Source organism: Prenolepis imparis, unplaced genomic scaffold, assembly GCF_030444845.1.
Source record: "Prenolepis imparis isolate NDT839.2.m4 unplaced genomic scaffold, iyPreImpa1.0 SCAF_7, whole genome shotgun sequence".
Classification (NCBI taxonomy): Eukaryota; Metazoa; Arthropoda; class Insecta; order Hymenoptera; family Formicidae; genus Prenolepis; species Prenolepis imparis.
In genome coordinates this window covers 2,241,655-2,259,304 of record NW_028141165.1, presented here as the reverse complement: position 1 = coordinate 2,259,304, position 17,650 = coordinate 2,241,655, and the positions used below count along the sequence as shown (strand labels likewise).

At 37.9% G+C, this 17,650-nt stretch overlaps 5 protein-coding genes across 7 annotated transcripts; 2 read left to right on the top strand and 3 right to left on the bottom strand.

Moving 5' to 3' along the window:
• The first annotated feature begins 510 nt into the window (after window positions 1–510).
• On the top strand, window positions 511–5,787 carry Stc (nuclear transcription factor, X-box binding stc). The gene is made up of 9 exons (XM_083041978.1): window positions 511–2,330; window positions 2,424–2,597; window positions 2,673–3,062; window positions 3,189–3,470; window positions 3,547–3,837; window positions 3,927–4,390; window positions 4,501–5,031; window positions 5,105–5,211; window positions 5,298–5,787. Exons 1-9 carry the CDS (start codon window positions 1,109–1,111, stop codon window positions 5,401–5,403), a joined length of 3,567 nt encoding a protein of 1,188 aa, XP_082898104.1. The 5' UTR covers window positions 511–1,108; the 3' UTR covers window positions 5,404–5,787.
• A 294-nt stretch (window positions 5,788–6,081) lies between these two features.
• LOC145938218 (uncharacterized) lies at window positions 6,082–12,639 on the bottom strand. Of its 2 annotated transcripts, XM_083041687.1 has the most exons (10): window positions 12,484–12,639; window positions 12,068–12,403; window positions 11,446–11,650; window positions 11,140–11,350; window positions 10,781–11,060; window positions 10,517–10,678; window positions 9,818–10,438; window positions 9,294–9,706; window positions 8,967–9,174; window positions 6,082–8,836 (listed from the first exon to the last, which is right to left on the bottom strand). In XM_083041687.1, the coding sequence occupies exons 2-10, from the start codon at window positions 12,093–12,095 to the stop codon at window positions 8,607–8,609; spliced, it is 2,358 nt and encodes a 785-aa protein (XP_082897813.1). In that variant the 5' UTR covers window positions 12,096–12,403; window positions 12,484–12,639; the 3' UTR covers window positions 6,082–8,606. The 2 variants fall into 2 exon arrangements, with proteins under 2 accessions (XP_082897813.1, XP_082897815.1); XM_083041689.1 differs by having other exon boundaries at window positions 6,084–8,836; window positions 10,781–11,045; window positions 12,068–12,621.
• A 510-nt stretch (window positions 12,640–13,149) lies between these two features.
• Window positions 13,150–13,885, bottom strand: LOC145938225 (transmembrane protein 203). The gene has a single exon (XM_083041713.1). It carries the CDS (start codon window positions 13,883–13,885, stop codon window positions 13,472–13,474), a length of 414 nt encoding a protein of 137 aa, XP_082897839.1. The 3' UTR covers window positions 13,150–13,471.
• Window positions 13,886–13,980: 95 nt separating this feature from the next.
• On the bottom strand, window positions 13,981–14,837 carry Rpp20 (ribonuclease P protein subunit p20). 2 transcript variants are annotated; one of them, XM_083041710.1, is made up of 3 exons: window positions 14,637–14,836; window positions 14,195–14,363; window positions 13,981–14,120 (listed from the first exon to the last, which is right to left on the bottom strand). In XM_083041710.1, exons 1-3 carry the CDS (start codon window positions 14,811–14,813, stop codon window positions 13,999–14,001), a joined length of 468 nt encoding a protein of 155 aa, XP_082897836.1. In that variant the 5' UTR covers window positions 14,814–14,836; the 3' UTR covers window positions 13,981–13,998. The 2 variants fall into 2 exon arrangements, with proteins under 2 accessions (XP_082897836.1, XP_082897835.1); XM_083041709.1 differs by having other exon boundaries at window positions 13,988–14,123; window positions 14,637–14,837.
• Window positions 14,838–14,960: 123 nt separating this feature from the next.
• Cstf50 (cleavage stimulation factor subunit 1 Cst50) lies at window positions 14,961–17,036 on the top strand. The gene is made up of 4 exons (XM_083041690.1): window positions 14,961–15,174; window positions 15,373–16,276; window positions 16,415–16,508; window positions 16,624–17,036. Exons 1-4 carry the CDS (start codon window positions 15,104–15,106, stop codon window positions 16,866–16,868), a joined length of 1,314 nt encoding a protein of 437 aa, XP_082897816.1. The 5' UTR covers window positions 14,961–15,103; the 3' UTR covers window positions 16,869–17,036.
• The last annotated feature ends 614 nt before the right edge of the window (window positions 17,037–17,650 follow it).

Here is a 17,650-nt window from a genome sequence, read left to right as displayed (position 1 = left end):
ACTTTTTTTAAATAATCCGAATTTTTTAAGAGTTTTATTATATCCTTCCTAAAAGGATTTGTTTAAATTCTATACATACTTAAAAGTAAAATTAAAAAGCAAGATAAAAAACAAAAATTATTATACCTTTCTTGATAATTGCATCCTATCCAGATGAAAAATTATAACATGGTTACTGTATTATTACATTTTCTTCCTCTCTCTTCTATTAAATTATATTTGTTTATAATATATGTTACATATATTTATTTTAATCTCATTGCAAATGTTACAAATATTTGTATGGCTCCAATTTGATCTATTTTTTTTCAATCTGTCTATTATTAATTTTATCACAATTATTTATATTTTATACAAGAATTAAATAATAATAATAATAATAAATATTTTTTATACTGTATATTTTATAATCTACAATAATAATTCTTTTAGCTACTTTTTAAACAAGAAACTTGTCGAACGTATGTATAAAGGTGAAACATCGAATTGAATTGATGAAATATTCTTTCCCTTCGCAACATTGTTTTTTTTAATATATTTTATGATTGCTTAAAAAAAATCGCGTCAGCCAAATAGAATCAAATCTGGCGCCATCATATCGGCGGATCTCGTTCGATCGTTGGTCCTTCTCTCCGGTTTGGCGAACACTGTCGGAATTGTCGCAAGGCCTCCGTACGGAGGGTTCCCTTTCTCCGCCTCTCTCTCAATCTCGCGGAATTTGAGTCGTGCACTCCTCGTAGGCTTCCACGGTTCTTCTCGTCGTGGTCGATGAAAAGTTGCGAAGAAAAATGCCGACGAGTAGTAAACTAGCGTTACTTGTTCCGCGGCCAAAATTTCCTCTCCCTTAGGTTAGGACAGGGATTATTTTGCGAGAAGGGGAGCGGAGCTGATCGCTCTAATCGCGCGCACGTCGATCGAATTGCACATCAGCTGATCTCCGCTAATCTTCTCGCCGAGAGATAACTGGAGTTCCGCGTGCTTATCGATACATCGTCATCGTCATCGTCATCGTCATCATCATCATCGTCCTCGTCAACAACTGTATCATCGTTATCAATCGTATTGCGCCAAGTTTCGCATCGCTGTGCAACATACATATAACATCGCGATGGCCGCCTGGGACGGCTCGTTCCAGACGGAGGATCCGACCTACTCCGCGGACAACACCTGGACGTACTTGGACGAGAGCTCGGCGAGGAGCTACCATCCCAGACCGGCAGCGGGTGCTCTCTATCGAATCGACCCTCAGCATCCGTCTAATATGGTGCCTTTAGAAAACGCTTATCAGGAACGCACACTGCCAAGCTCGTCGTCGAGTAATTCGCATCCCGTGAACGGCTTCGTCCCGGCTTCGTCGTCCCGCAACGCGCCCTTCTTCCGGGACAATTACAAGCCGAGGTCCAGGGGTAACAGAACGCTCGGCAAGCCCACCTCGTCCGAAGGCGACATTATCCGGTCCACCATAGTCCAAAACTCCAATTTACAGGCCACAGCCAACGAATTCGTGCCAAACAGCGTTAAATCGAGTAAGAGGGACAGATTTAACAAACAGGAGGATCACTACGATAATGCAACGGGAGGGAATAGCTTCGACGGACAGGATTTCAGGCCTAGATCGATCAACAAGTACTACGTATCTACGGATAATAGGTACAAAGGTGAGAGACGCTACGACAATAGGAGAGATGTAAATTATAGGCAAAAGAATTTGCAAGATGGACATACTCCAAGATCCAACTACAGGGATACTCAGAGAAGTGGGAATGGTGGGAGGAACTACAATAAATTTCAGAATGGCAAATATTATAATAGAAGACATCAGGCAGATACATTTGTAGAACAACACGCTGCTGGAAAAGCTCGTACACCTATAAACGAATATGGTAGCTCATTTACATTTGACAGACAGGAAAATAAGGCTGCTAAAGAACTTCAGGAGGATGACTTATCCTCGGATATCGGAAAAAGCGGAGGCGGGACAGGCGAGGATAATGATTCGGAGAATGTCTCCTTGAAAGCCCATGAGACACAACGAAATAGTAAACCTAAGCGATTCACTGATCAAGCTAACACGTCTAACTATTATAAATACAACAATTACAAGTACAAACACTATTATAAATACAATACGGATGATGTACCGTCCGAACCTGGTGGTAGACAGATTGCAAATAAAACTGCAGTAGCTGCTACAAAGTATATGCATAAAAGAAACAATGAAGTGACAGCGAATCACAAAGAGAAGAACTTGGAAAATTGGAGAGATAGAGCGGTAGATAACGAGGCAGCACGTGTGCAGGCAAAAGGTCTGAAGAATAAACTTAAAATCGGTATGGTTATATATTCTCTATCAAACAAATTAATTATTATTATATTATAAAATTAATAATTATAAAATAATTATTTTATTTTATTCTTTTCAGATGATGACGCGAGTCAAAGGGAAAGATTGACAGGGCAATTAAACAGGGGAATATTAGAATGTTTAGTCTGTTACGAGCACATCAAGCAAAGTGAATACGTTTGGTCCTGCAGTAACTGTTATCACGTATTGCACCTAAAATGCATCAAAAAATGGGCAAAATCGTCTCAGAGCGGTAAGTAAGAAGTTAATATTATTGCGATAAATCATAAAATGTGATTATACGTTTTTGTTTTTTTTCCCCCCCCAGAGAACAGTTGGAAGTGCCCAGCCTGCCGAGACATTAGTCTTCTCGTACCAGAGGATTATTTCTGTTTCTGCGGGAAGAGGAAGATGCCGGAGTGGAATCGCAAGGACGTGGCTCACTCGTGCGGCGAGATCTGCGGTCGAAATCTGTCGAAGAACAATTGCACACACAAATGTACCCTGCTCTGCCATCCCGGCTCTTGTCCGCAGTGTGTGGCGATGGTGACCAAATATTGCGGCTGCGGAAGAACGTCGAAGATGCTGCTATGCAGCGCTCACCAACTGTTGCAGTGCGATTCGATATGCGAGAAAGATCTGTCGTGCGGCAAGCACACTTGTCAGAAAACATGCCATCAGGGAGAGTGCGGGCCTTGCGACGAGACCGTGCGACAGAGTAATATTTTCTCATATATTCTCTAGCATATATTTAACTTTTAAGCCAAGATATTATATTAGGATAGATAGTTTTATCAGTAATTAATATATAATTGTAATGATTTTGGTTTTTTATTTTGTTCAGCCTGTTTTTGTGGTAAGAAAACTCAGGAGGTACCTTGCCGAGCTAATGTCACAGATACGTATTCCTGTAATAATATCTGCAACAAACCATTGGACTGCGAGAAACATTATTGCCAACAAGTCTGCCATCTGGAGGCATGCGAGCCTTGCTCCTTGACGCCCGAGAGAATCACGACGTGCTGTTGCGGTCAAACGCCGTTGACGGAGAAGAGAGAGAGCTGCTTGGATCCTGTGCCCACCTGCGACAAAGTCTGTTCGAAGCGTCTGAAATGCGGTCAACCTAGTAAGAAGCGTCTTAAAAGTTGCGCGTTTTATTCCCGTATAGATGCGCTTAATTATACGCGTTTTCGTTCGCGCAGGTAATCCACACATCTGCAAGGCACCGTGCCACATCGGCGACTGTCCGGACTGTGATTTGAATACCGATGTCAAGTGCCGATGTGGTAATATGGATCGCGAGATCGCTTGCAAAGAGCTGACGAGTAAAGCCGACGACGCGCGCTGCGAGAAGCGTTGCAAGAAGAAACGATCCTGCGGCAAGCACAACTGCAATCAACTGTGCTGCATCGACATCGAGCACATCTGCCCGTTGCCGTGTTCGAAGACGTTGAGCTGCGGTCGGCACAAGTGCCAGGAAAGATGTCACATGGGTGAGTGCGCGTTTTGACTTTGCAATCTAATATCCACGCATGTAAGCGGATCGCAGAGCGGGAAAACGAATTTCTCCTCTCGTCGACAGGGAGATGTTCGCCTTGTTGGCAGAGTAGCTTCGAAGAACTGTACTGCGAGTGCGGTGCCGAGGTAATCTATCCACCGGTACCGTGCGGTACGAGAAGGCCCGTTTGCAATCGGCCATGCTCGCGCGAGCATCCCTGCGATCACGAGGTGCTGCACAACTGTCACAGCGAGCCCGCGTGTCCGCCTTGCGGTGTGTTGACCCAGAGATGGTGCCACGGTAAGCACGAGCTCAGAAAGGCTGTGCCGTGTCACGTGAAGGAGATCTCGTGCGGTTTGCCGTGCTATAAGCCATTGACTTGTGGACGGCATAAGTGTATCACGATGTGTCACGCCGGGCCTTGCGAAAGACCCGGACAACAGTGCATGCAACCTTGCATCATTACGAGGGAGCTGTGCGGACATATCTGTGCCGCTCCGTGCCACGAAGGCAAGTGTCCGGACACGCCTTGCAAAGAGATGGTTAAGGTAAGAGCGACCTGTCCTTCATATATCAAGTTACTAGAAGCATGCAAAGATGAAAAACTACTAAGAACTTTCGCGTCACATCGTTATACCTATCTCTGGTTATATCGCAGGTTACATGTCAGTGCGGACACAGGACTATGAGTCGTGTTTGCGTAGATAATGCGCAAGAGTATCAACGTATAGCCAGCAACATACTAGCCAGTAAGATGGCCGACATGCAGCTCGGGCATTCCGTCAATTTGGAGGAAGTTTTTGGACAAGGCGCGAAGAAACAGAATCAGTTAAAGACCCTCGAGTGCAACGATGAGTGCAAGACAATAGAGAGAAATAGGAGACTCGCGTTGGGACTGCAGATCGTTAATCCTGACTTGAGCGGAAAGTTGATGCCCAGATATACCGATTACATGAAACAATGGGCCAAGAAAGACCCGCACTTCTGCCAGATGATCCACGATAAACTGACGGAATTAGTCCAATTGGCGAAGACGTCTAAGCAGAAATCTCGAAGTTACTCGTTCGACGTTATGAACAGAGAAAAGCGCCATTTCGTTCACGAATCGTGCCAACATTTTGGCTGCGAGAGTCAAGCGTACGACGAGGAGCCGAAAAGGAATGTCGTCGCCACTGCTGTGAAAGATAAGGTATAAACTCGTTTAATTATATTCAGTTCAGTTATACACGAGATATCTTTGTAACAAATAAATCGCGTTGCAGTGTTGGCTACCAAGTTATAGTTTGCTGGAAATGGTGCAGCGGGAAAAAGGACAAAGAAAAGTTCCAGGACCGGTACTTAATGCTTCTAAGGGAAATAATTCCACAAAGTAAGATCATCTGTGTTTACAACCGCTGCATGCGTAATAATCGAATTAATAAATAATACAATTATATAATTTATTATATGTTGTAGGACTGTTCTTTCGTTACCAGTAAAACAGAGTCAAAAATCACTACCATCCTCATCAACTGCAAAAACAACTGATAAAGAGATAGATTATTTTGACTATCAAGGATGAGTCAGCAAATAATCATCAATGTATAAAACACAACTGTATAATGAACTGTACAATGTGTATTATAAATGAAGTTTATGGATAAAACTGTAATTATACAATGATATCACGATTTTGTGAGTAGAAATGTAAGACACATTGTTATCAATCATTTTCGGTTTGTTTTTTTTTTTATATTAAATGTCAATTTTAATTAAAGGCAAATTCACTGAGTTTATTACATAAAGTTTTTCGACAAAAGATTTTGATGGAATAATTATTAGCAGGAAAAGGTTATATTATTTTATTATATAATTGTCAGAATGTTTGAACGATTGTTAAAATAGATATGAAAATGGCATGCCAAAAAAATGTAATAATGTGAAAAAAACAATCAGCAATACACCTCTTTTTGCTAAAAGAAAGACAATCTCTAATTTTTGTTATTCCAAAACCATATACTCCTAACTTAATCTTTAATGTTACAAAAATCTCATTTTAAATTCGATTGATATATATATATATTAGGTTAATAATATATATAAGTTAACTATATATATATTAAATTAATAACTATTTATAAATTAATAATTATATATAATATATAATTAAGTTAACAACTATAGAGAGTTTTATTTATATTAAACAGTGTTCAAGTTTTTTTTTTCTCTTTATTTCTACACAATTTTTTTTCTTCAATAAACCTTTTACATAGTTGTTGATTATATATTTTTTTTTTTTTCTTAAATATAACAATATGATAACCTTGACTAGAGTATGATAAAGTAATATAAATAATAACGAATTTTATGTTCTACTTTTGACTAAAAGCTACTACAAGACAAATTCCTAATACGCATAAAACATAGATGTACAAAGTATCTAAAAATCAACCGACATCTTTTTATTTGGTCAAAGTTATATTGCTAAGAATAAAGTCAGTGCTTTATATGTGCTACATGATATAGACTGATATCTTTTATACCTTTGGGCGTGATATTTCAAGAATGTTTTTCAAGATGCATTCTTTATAGTTCATTAATAACAATTATGGCAAAATTGATCTTGATTGAAACTGTAGTATATAATATTTATCGTAATTCACAGCTTTATTATATATATGTAGCTATATTTAATTATATACCAAATAGTCACGTGTGTTAAGAAATTATTAACTTGTTTAATTTTTAGATGCACAATAGAGAGTTGTCTCTATTGTGAAAACTTTAATAATATATATATCTTATATCTGTTTTATATATAATATATATGTATATATGTAACTATTGGAGCTGCGATATACATTACAATCTTGCAGTAAAAATAGTGATTATATATTATAATTTCAAAGTCCTTATCAATTTGATTAAAACGATAGTTTGTTATTTGTTATTGTACATCCAATTGTATATAAATATTTATCTATGTCTATAGTTTTTTTTTTGTAGAAGAGTTCTTGTTAGAATAATAAGACTTTGTATCTCTTGTAAACATTTAAAATAGTTAACACGAGTATTTGGCACATGAAACATCAATGATATATTTTAGATATATTACTCTACTTTTATTATACTATATAAATTTCAAACAGATAGTTACTGAGAGACCTTTTATGCTCCTGTAAGTATTATTACTAGATTTCTCACTTGTTCTATATTTGGTTTTTCTACGGTAAGATTATAACGGAATGATATATAAATAGAAAATTGATATATTGGATATATATATTTGTAAAGAAAAAAATATGTAAAAATGTCTAAATATTTGTACACAATGAGCAAAATATAGTGATATATACAATACCACATATTGAAAAGAAAATAACTTTAGCCGCAAATTTTTACAAAAAATATATATGTTTATTACCTAAAATTATAAATTAAAATATATATAAATAAATATCTTCAATGCACGCGCGCGCACTTTTTGGAAATAAAATAGTACCTAGTTTATCCTAGTAGAAAGCAAAATAAAATGAACACAATTACAATAAAATTCTATGATATAGCTCTGTTTCTTTTTTAATCGTAAATTCACTTTTACAGTCTTTTATCTCACGGAATATAGTGTTATTTATAAGCTTACATAAGCGTAAAATGGCCTCCTATTCTAAACACATAAATATGGTATCACATGTAGGATCACAACACTGTTACAAATTCCACTTGCAGATAATAAGTCATCTATGTTATTTAATCATTGTAGTAATTTTGTTGAACATTCAGTAATAGGGCACTTTGAGAATTTGGATTCGTACTTCTAAGCATTGGTGCGGTTGACACATAGTAAAAACGCATTTTTTTTTTATGTGTTATCCGTAAAAGTCATCGATTATTTTTTAACATTTTTGTTTATATATATACACACAGTCTGTTTCTTTTTTTTCTATTCTTTTTTTATTTTGTTTCGAAAATATTTCCCATGAATTATATATATGAGTTTAAAAAATGATATATATTTCAACAGCAGAAAAAATATATATGTATATATGTATTTATATGTATGCGTATCTTTCTGCAAAGAACACAGTAAAAATCATTAAACTAATTCATCGGGAAACTAATCTAATGTAAAAAATAGATATCTGTTTTTGCGATATATACGTGCCTCAAATGAACACTTTGCACGATGAGAAGTGGATTTTAGAAATATTACTATTGCACCAGCTATTAGATGTTGTCTAAACACATATCTCGTGTTTATAAAATGTTATATCTGGTCTATTGCTATATTTTTAGCACATTTTACGAGACTGTCTGTCTCGTCTCATGTATTGGTATCAATTCCTTTGCACGATCTTTGATAGAAATTGCTACCAATTCATGATTATGACTATCTGTGTGAAAATAAGAGTATCGTTAAATAACACAATTCTTTTCGATTAAAAATATTCACGATCTTAAAACGATCATAAAGAGAATAATTATTGTAAAGAGAATAATGAATGTAAACGTAACGTGGTCATCGAGGTATATATGATATATTTGTGTATGTGCGTGTAATGTTTGTGTAATGTACATATAATATATATACAAATTTTATATATATAAAACATGTATATATATATATGTACATAAAATTTGATTATTTAAAATAATCAAGGAATCACATCACAAAATATATTAATCGTCGCGTAAAGGAATGATATTAAAATCTGGCAAACTAAACGAAAAGAATTGTCGTTTGGCATCTTCATTCTTTGAGTTACGACTGAATAGCCTATTGCTTTATATGTAAGGATTATTTCCCCGCTTTAGGCGCGGAGAATAATTAGGATAACTACTCAGATATTGATGTCGCGGACTTACTGACGGCTGTTTAGTTATACTCGCCATGGCGCAGCCCATCACAAGTTCAAATGCTCTTGATATCGTTTGGTACAACAGCCACGGCCACGGTTTGGGAAATTGCATCGGTGCCGGTTCTGCACCGTATTGTACAGTTTCAGCGAAGAGTCCTTGAGAACAAAATTAATTACATTATTTTTTACTCGTACAAACACATTATCTTTAAAAGAATCATATCGGTAAAATGTTTCTTTTTTTTACTTTTATTGTGTATATATTCTATAATTATATTATAAATACCGTATGGTCCAAAAATACGAAAGGCGTCCGTGATGCAAAGAAGAATTCCTAGAATCGCAGTGGCGCGCGTGACGTTCAATACTCTTCGCACCTGAGATTTCCTGGCAGCCGCGGTGTCCGCTTCCGGTATATGCAACGGCGTGTCGGATTTTGTCCGATTCACATACGCGATGTGATTCAGTATCGAGTGGAGAGTAAAATCCGTGCCCTGCAAATAACGTGCGTATTATTATTTTGTTGTAGAGAATCAGTCGACAAAGATTCTAGAAGAACATCATGCATGTTTTGCTTTCCATAGAGATTCAGTGAGATGATAATAAGCCGTACCATAACTCTTGCTTCGGTAGGCGTCTCCGGAAGCAAATTAGTCTCAGCCGTGATATTCTCCGGGTCTTCGATATTTTTTTCATTCCATGACAGATTCTTCTTGCTCTTTTTCGTCTCCTCGTCTTTGGTCTTTGAGTTATCCTTCATCAGCGCCGCCTTCTCGCTGCAATCAGGTTGATCCGAATCTGATTCAGACTTCTCCTGCGTCTCCATCTTTACAGGTACTATACTCTGAAAGTGCGTCGGACTCCTGTCCAAGGTTCTGATGCTGATATCGCTACTTCGACGATTTATAATTAACGGCTTAATATGAACGAACTCGGAATTACGTCGATAGCAGCTCTCGGAGTTTCTACGCGATTCAGGTCGAGGCGATGCGATGCTGCTACCAATATCGGAATTACGTCTTGAACCTGAAATATTGTTAAACAATATGTAGATAAAAGAAAATATACATCAAGATTAAGATCTCAAACAAGATCCAAAGTAGACGATGAATCTAGTACTTTACACGTGATATTTACCCACAGGGCTGAGATCCAGAACTTTAGGCAATCTACCATGTTCATTTTCAAGCGGTAACATCCTTTTAGGTGTCCGATTACCAAAGTCGCTGTTCCTCCTGAGCTTAGTCGCGAACTGCGAGCCGCGGTTCTTCTCGTGAGTGAAATCCGAGCAACGTCTCAGTTCCCTGGTGCTGCCCATGGGCGTGATATTCTCCGAATTACGTCGCGACGCGTTGTCGGGGGAGCGACTTCTCTCGAGGGGCTCGTCTCCACCTCGCATCCTCGGGAAATGTCTGGGGCTACCTTCCGTCATGCGTCTGCCTTCCGAGATCGGGGACATGTCATCCTCATTTATGAATCTGACGCTACACTCGGAATTTCTACGCGACGATTTGTTGGACGTGTCGCTTCCTCGACGGCTGGCCATGGAGCTTCTGCGACTCGGACTGGACACGGTTATAATCGGCAGATTAGCGATCGACGGAGTTGGAGTGGGCGGTCTCACATAGACCTCCGGTACCGCCGATTTCTGTTCCTGTGACGGTGATTGTACGGCGCACGTGGATACGATCGTGACGCGATTCGCTTCCTTCCGCGTCGACTCCTCCACCTTGCACACCTTGGCCGTGATCCGCGATTCTGAAATCAGACATCTCTCAGTCCGGATTCACTCTCACATCCTGGAGAAAGAGAGATTCACAATAAAGTCAGTATTACCTTCTTCCGCGGCCTCCTCTTCCGCACTTTTACCCGCGTTCGCAGGTTCGCATTCCTCCAGGCTCTTCATCATCTTGGGACCAAGCAAGGTAGGGACCAGCGCGGCGGCGACTGAGGTCGCCAAATTGCTATACGGCGCCAATATCGCAAGCTGCATGATACCTAAATCACGAAGAAGAGATTGATTCAGCTGATGAAGACAAAGGTATTTTTTGAAAATATGTTAAAATTGAGATACACAGGTCGAAGAGTCAAACGACAGACCTTTCTGATGCGCGTTGGAATTGTCCCGTGTCAACATGCTGTTCGGCATGGTACGAAGCAGATGATCGACCTTGTAAGCCGCGTGCAGGAAGGCGAGATACAGGAGGATGCTCCAAACGAGAAACGCCGCTTGGACCACGTATTTCGCCATGTAGCAGTTATGGGAGGACAGAGTGATGTCGCTGGCGATTATGAAGAAGAAGTGCGCCGTTATAATGAGACTGAGGCAGGATTCCTTCTGTATCTTCTCCGGACCGAATTTTAGCTGTTGTAAAGTGTTCTATGTGAGAGGTTTGTAATAGCAATGTTGTATTCTATATAATATATTAATAACTGAATATTTGTTGATATAAGCACACCTTTGTCAGTTGCAGGAAAGCTAATTGTATGAGGCAGAAGGCAGACGTGATGCATGGATATCCAATGTCCCATATGGTCGATCCGATGACCTTCGGCATCGTCTCCTTTAGATTGTATGGATCTATGAACAGGCAGGCGGCTCGCGACGCTCCGAGTAAACATAGGAATACATTAATCGTGGACATGAACGGCCGGCTTGATATGAGAGATCTACATTAAAAAAAAAGAAACAATCTTGAGGTACTCAAACTAATTAAACTTTTGCTAATATTGTCGATAAATAATGCGCATATAAACGTACGTACCTTAAATTTAGAATAGAGAAGAAGGTATAAAACCCAAGTACGAAGAAGAGGCATGCAAAACCGTACGTGTGAAGTAGGAACATCCATCTTAAGTCTTGTTGTACCGAACTCCACGACGGAGCAGTGACCAGTGATTTGTCTAGGAGTCCAGAGTTCGACGAGTTTGACACACAACTTTGCCCGGGGACAGGCGTCACGTTTACACCTAATTAATAAACAGAACGCTCGAGTGAGAAACGCGTATATATACATGCATACATAATACATACATGATATAAATATATAATATTAAAATATAAGGTTTATGTTTACATACTATATAAAACGAAACAAAATACAATTTATTTCGTTAGTTGTCATATTTTTCTATATGTGTAACAAAACAAATTGTTTAAATATAAGTTCAACTTTCTAAGCTCGAGACATGATATGCTACGCGAGAAATTTTGCGCGCTATATATAATGATTTCTCAGTATTGAAAGTCCGATCGCGCGTTTGACATATACAACAATGATAGTGTCATTCTATATATACACATATATATAGATATATTTTATATATACATATATATAGTGAATTCTGTGTATTAAAAATTGAGAAGTAATGTGGGAAAAAACTGACCACGAGTCCAGTTAGCCAGCCTATCCATAATCCCTCGATTTGTTGTGTCCACAGCACATCACTGAATCTTGTAGGGTCAGTTAATCAAGTCTTACATAGGCAGACGTTTAATATTGTTGCCGTATTCTTTTGATATAGCACGACGACGTTCCGCGGGATGACGTTGGCGAAATGTGAGTAGCAGCAACAGGCTTTACCTATAGAATGGCTTGATTCACGCACCCCTTCTCACTGAATACAGCAGCCACTGTCTCCCTTCAGTTAGGATTATTGATCTTAGTTGAAGAGAGGGTTGGAAGGGGAGGCGCGCACACATGCCCACATAAAGCACCTGGCCTGCTGGTCAGTTGTTTATCTTTAGAGTTTAAATGGAGCAGCGTTAAATTTATCGGTCTACGTTATGTTATGATTCATACCAGCCTTGTTATTTTTGTAAAGGGGAACTTCTGTCTTAGTTTTATCGATGTTTCCTAAGAATTATAAATTCCACAACTATGCGGCATAAAAGAATATTCCGGGGAACATAGACAAAGAGGATAAAAATAGTTTGATAATATATTACATATTGAACTTTTTATTATACAAGGTAAATCTTGCCTTATAATCACAGGGCAACAGCTTTTGAAAATCGATATCTAATAAACGACTTGGGGATGGGGGAGAAACGAGTATATAAAAACTAATACTTATTTTTTCCAAACATCTTAAATAAATGCAAAACATGCAATCTTTTAATTCAAAAATTATGGTAAAATTTATATGATATTTCTTTAATTAGTATTTAATATTTAACTTACAATTAGTATTTATTCTATAATATTTAATAATATAGATTAATTAAGATAATAATATAATAAAAGAAATTATTTCCTATTTAGAAAAAATATGTATTTGTTATATCTGCATCCTGGGAATCAACATAATACATTACAAAAATTAAGTTTATATTAATAGATGTAAAAACTAATACTAATTACTAGAGTCACGATTAATCAAGCATTACATACAATATATATGTTTAAAATATTTATGGAATAAAATATATTATTCATCAATATATATTACTGCACCCTATTAATATTCCTGTATCATTTATACTTATTTTATCTTCTTATACTTATTGCCTTTAAAAAAATCCGCGAGAAGAATCTATTAAATTTCTACACCATGTAATACATATCTTTATCCAAAATCAAATCATCTTGTGTAATATTAAATAGACAGGATAAAAATATAAAGTGACATATACAGATAAAATATTTTTTAAATAACTTTATCTAGCTAATGAATCTGTGATAAAATGTGATATATACAGATTTAGTACATGATAATGTTATTATATATTGCAGATGCTTTGTGCTTGTGGAAGCACTATCTTACATAGAAGAAAATTTTTTACTTCCCTTAATGTAGTTGACAGGCTCTGACTGCAATCAGTTGCAGGAGAATGAATACAGGACTCAAAACTTCCGAGTACTCCAACGTGCTTTGTCCAGAGAGTTTTTTACACAAGAGATACTTAAATACAAAGACCAAAAGTAACGATATCAGACTCCATAATGCTCGTAAAATACCCACTTTGATCATTCCCTCCATGTACATTCTTATAAGTATGATTGCGCAAAAATACGTATTCAGACCATCGGCTATAAAAAGGGGCGAAAATACTTCCCACCATCCTGACGCGCCCGAAAAATAATTATCATCTAATTTTAAAGCTAACAACACAGTGAAGAATGTTAATGCAACCAAGTTGATCCATATCTCAAAGATTGTCAAGCCCAACCAGTGAACAAGTTCATTCAAAGAAAAGATCATCGTAAAAAAAATTATATAACTTTACACCTGCTGTATCGTTATAGTAAATTAGGATATAGTAATATCCGCATAGTATAATTAAAACTCAAACTCATCGTTTTGTAGAGTCGGTATCAGTTTGTCTTTGTATGCACAAATCTCAGCGCAGCAAATGGCAATTTTCTAACAACACGTATGCGTATACAAGAGTTTCGTTTCTTGCCTTCCGTGTCGTCGTTCGCTGTCCCTATTTCATCTGCTAACAATGGACATAATTAAAACTCTGTATCGATCTTCGCATAAACATGTATACAGGAAAAAAATACATACCCTCTAGCTCTATGGTAGAAGTTTTTACATCAAGATCTAAAGTTCCATGATGAATTTCCTTTAATTGCAAGGCCAAGTTAACTGCTTTAAACACAGTGGATTTAATACCATGGATGATCAGCTCTGATGCGCCTTTGTCCAAGAGTTTTTCGCACTTGTACAAATATGCCTTCAAAATAAATGTCATATTTCAGGAAAGGTAACAAAGTTTATAAAAAAAGTAATAAAGTTTCAAAGCGAGCACGTGTTTGTCCCGAATGACAAATATGTACAAGAGATGATTTTCTCTTTCGTATCTTTAGAAGAGCCTCTTCCAAGAGTACTTCGTGAAAGTTATCAGTTTTCAGATATATATATATATATATATATATGTTTGTCAAAAATCGTTTTGTTTTGAACGCAACGCGTTTTGAAGGTTATGATTTCCAAGGAGGCGAGATACCTTGAGAGAAGTGTTATTGGCCACGAAGATCTCCCTGTCTTTCTTCTTCTTCAATGTGAACGAAACCTTCTCTCGCAGAACGTTATTGGATTTTGACGGGTCGATTTTGCAGCGCGAGTCTTCACGTTCGGGGTTGATTCCGCTCAACCCCCTTGGATCGTCGTCCGTCTCGGCCATTCTGACATGTTTCGCGATGGTGTCACGTGGAACTCCCGCCGTCATCATCGGCGCGCGCCGATTGGCCGCTGCCACTGGAACCGCCGAGCCCGCCAATCAGATCGCGCGGTGAAAGAGTGGGTGACGATTACGTCATCAAGTGGGTCACTGACAACAACGCGACATAACCTGCAAAGAGGCCGGGGATTCATCGATTGACGAGGGAGTGCGGTTTGTGGTTTTCTTACGACAGTTTCTCAAAAGCCGGCAACATTCAGTCACCATCGGGAAACGCGGCGAGCCAGGGGGCGATGAAGGAACCCGAGGTGGACCCGAAGAACATGATAAAGAGCAGGGAACTGCTCTACAGGCTGATGATCAGGTTGCGTATAATCGTCCCTTTCGCACGCGGTTTCCCGGTTCAATTTTCAGCATCTTCGTCAGTAATGTCAGTTGCAATCTTTACGTTAATTTTACATCGGATGTCGCGACATTTCGATTTGCAATGATAACTTGTTCAACGACCGATAGCAAAAGCGTTAGAGGCAACGGGTTGAGTAAGTCACGTTGAATATTTCAGTCAGTTGTTCTACGATGGCCATCAGACGTTAGCCGTGCAACTGTCCAACATGATACAAGCGGAACCCCCGTGTCCACCCTCGGATCGGTTGCTTCATTTAATGTTGATCGGCGCCTCCCACGAACCGGATCGCGCCAAGAAGGATAACAGCAACAACCTGTCCACGTTCGCGTCGAGCTTCGATAATACTTTAGGACCTGGTTTAGACTTGGAATTTGAAACGGAGACCCAGACACAGGCCCCAGAACCGGCACAGTATGAAACTGCATACGTCACGTCTCATAAAGGCAATTGTAGGGCAGGATCCTTCTCGGCAGACGGGCAGTTGATAGCCACCGGTTCTGTGGACGCTTCGATAAAAATCTTGGATGTAGACAGAATGCTTGCAAAGTCCGCACCGGACGAGATGGCACCCGGAGATCAGACCGGAGGTCATCCTGTGATACGAACATTGTACGATCATTTGGAGGAAGTGACGTGTTTGGAATTTCATCCCAGGGAACCTATACTTGTGTCCGGTAGCCGCGACTTCTCTGTAAAACTGTTCGATTTTAGTAAAGCCAGTGTCAAGAAGGCGTTCAGAACCATTACGGATGCCGATCAAATTCGTTGTCTCTCCTTTCATCCCACTGGAGATTTTCTCATAGTCGGAACTAATCATCCAATAGTTAGGTTGTACGATGTGAATACTGCACAGTGCTTTGTGTGTAGCATACCGAGTCACCAACATACGGCTGGGATAACCAGCATCAAATACTCACCAGATGCAAAGACTTATGCGTCGGCTGGAAAGGATGGTAGCATCAAACTCTGGGACGGTGTGTCGAATCGATGTATAAACACCTTCGTGAAAGCGCACGACGGTTACGAAGTATGCTCGGTGACCTTCACTAGGAACGGCAAGGTATAAGTAATTCTGATGCAAGTAACATTGCGCAAAATTTAAGATACATTGTAAAAATTGCAGAGGAAACATTTGCATTTATTTATCTATATTTCCAAATTGTTGTACCGAGTAATCATGTAATTTTGAATTTTCCAGTATTTACTGTCCTCAGGAAAAGATTCCTTGATAAAGTTGTGGGAATTGTCTACTAGCAGATGTTTAATAGCGTATACAGGTGCTGGAACTACAGGTAAAAATCTATGAAAGGTTACAGACATACGTGGAATATATATTTGGTGCGGTGTGCCACGTTAACATTACAATATTACATGATGAATATTATGCAACTATTTTTTTTTCAACAGGTAAACAGGAACACAAGGCACAGGCTATCTTTAATCATACCGAGGATTACGTAATGTTTCCCGACGAAGCCACGACTTCATTGTGCGCCTGGAATTCTCGTAATGCATCGAGAAAGCAACTATTATCTTTGGGTCATAACGGTCCTGTGAGATTAATTGTGCACTCACCAACCGCTCCAGCTTTTTTGACATGCAGCGATGATTTTAGGGCAAGATTTTGGTTTCGAAGAATGCCAACTCATTAGCTTTTTAAATCGACAGATTAAGAACACTAAGAAATGACGGAATATACTTTCTGATAATTTCCAACTTTGTGAGAAGGTAAAATTAACAAATCTAAAGTATATATTATGCATATAAGAATCGGATTTGATATATCAGATGCATCAATTATTAGAGAAATGTTACATATTTATCTGACTTTTTCTTTTATTTAGATTCTAAGCTACAAACGTACTTTGCACATTTTTATTATTTAATTTGTGCTGCAATACATATATATATATATATATATATATATATATATTTATAATGTACGATTTTTATATACATACAATAATACGTTTTTCTTTCATAAAATGAACTCTCGTGTAAATAAGCATAAAAGAGAATTTCATCTCCGTTTCAAAGCAGCATATATAATTAAAAATCTTAATCTCACATAATTTTATAAATTATCGACTAAATGTGTTTGTGACTGCACAATACACAAATATACTAAGTGTAAAAACAATTTTTAAATCGGGTAAGTACGCGCGTGCGTAACTCAATTTAATACAGATGTAAAGATAATTTTTGAAATTACCGCTTCTAAAACTGATGTAAAAGCACAACAGAATAATCGGCATCTTCATCAAAGTTTGACTTATTACAAAATTATACCGATATATTAATTTCTCTGTGATTAATATTACAAATATAATAATATATAGTATATAATATAATTATATATAATAATTATATAATATATTATATATTATATAATATATAATATGATATATTATTACTCTCGCATACTTGTATTTTT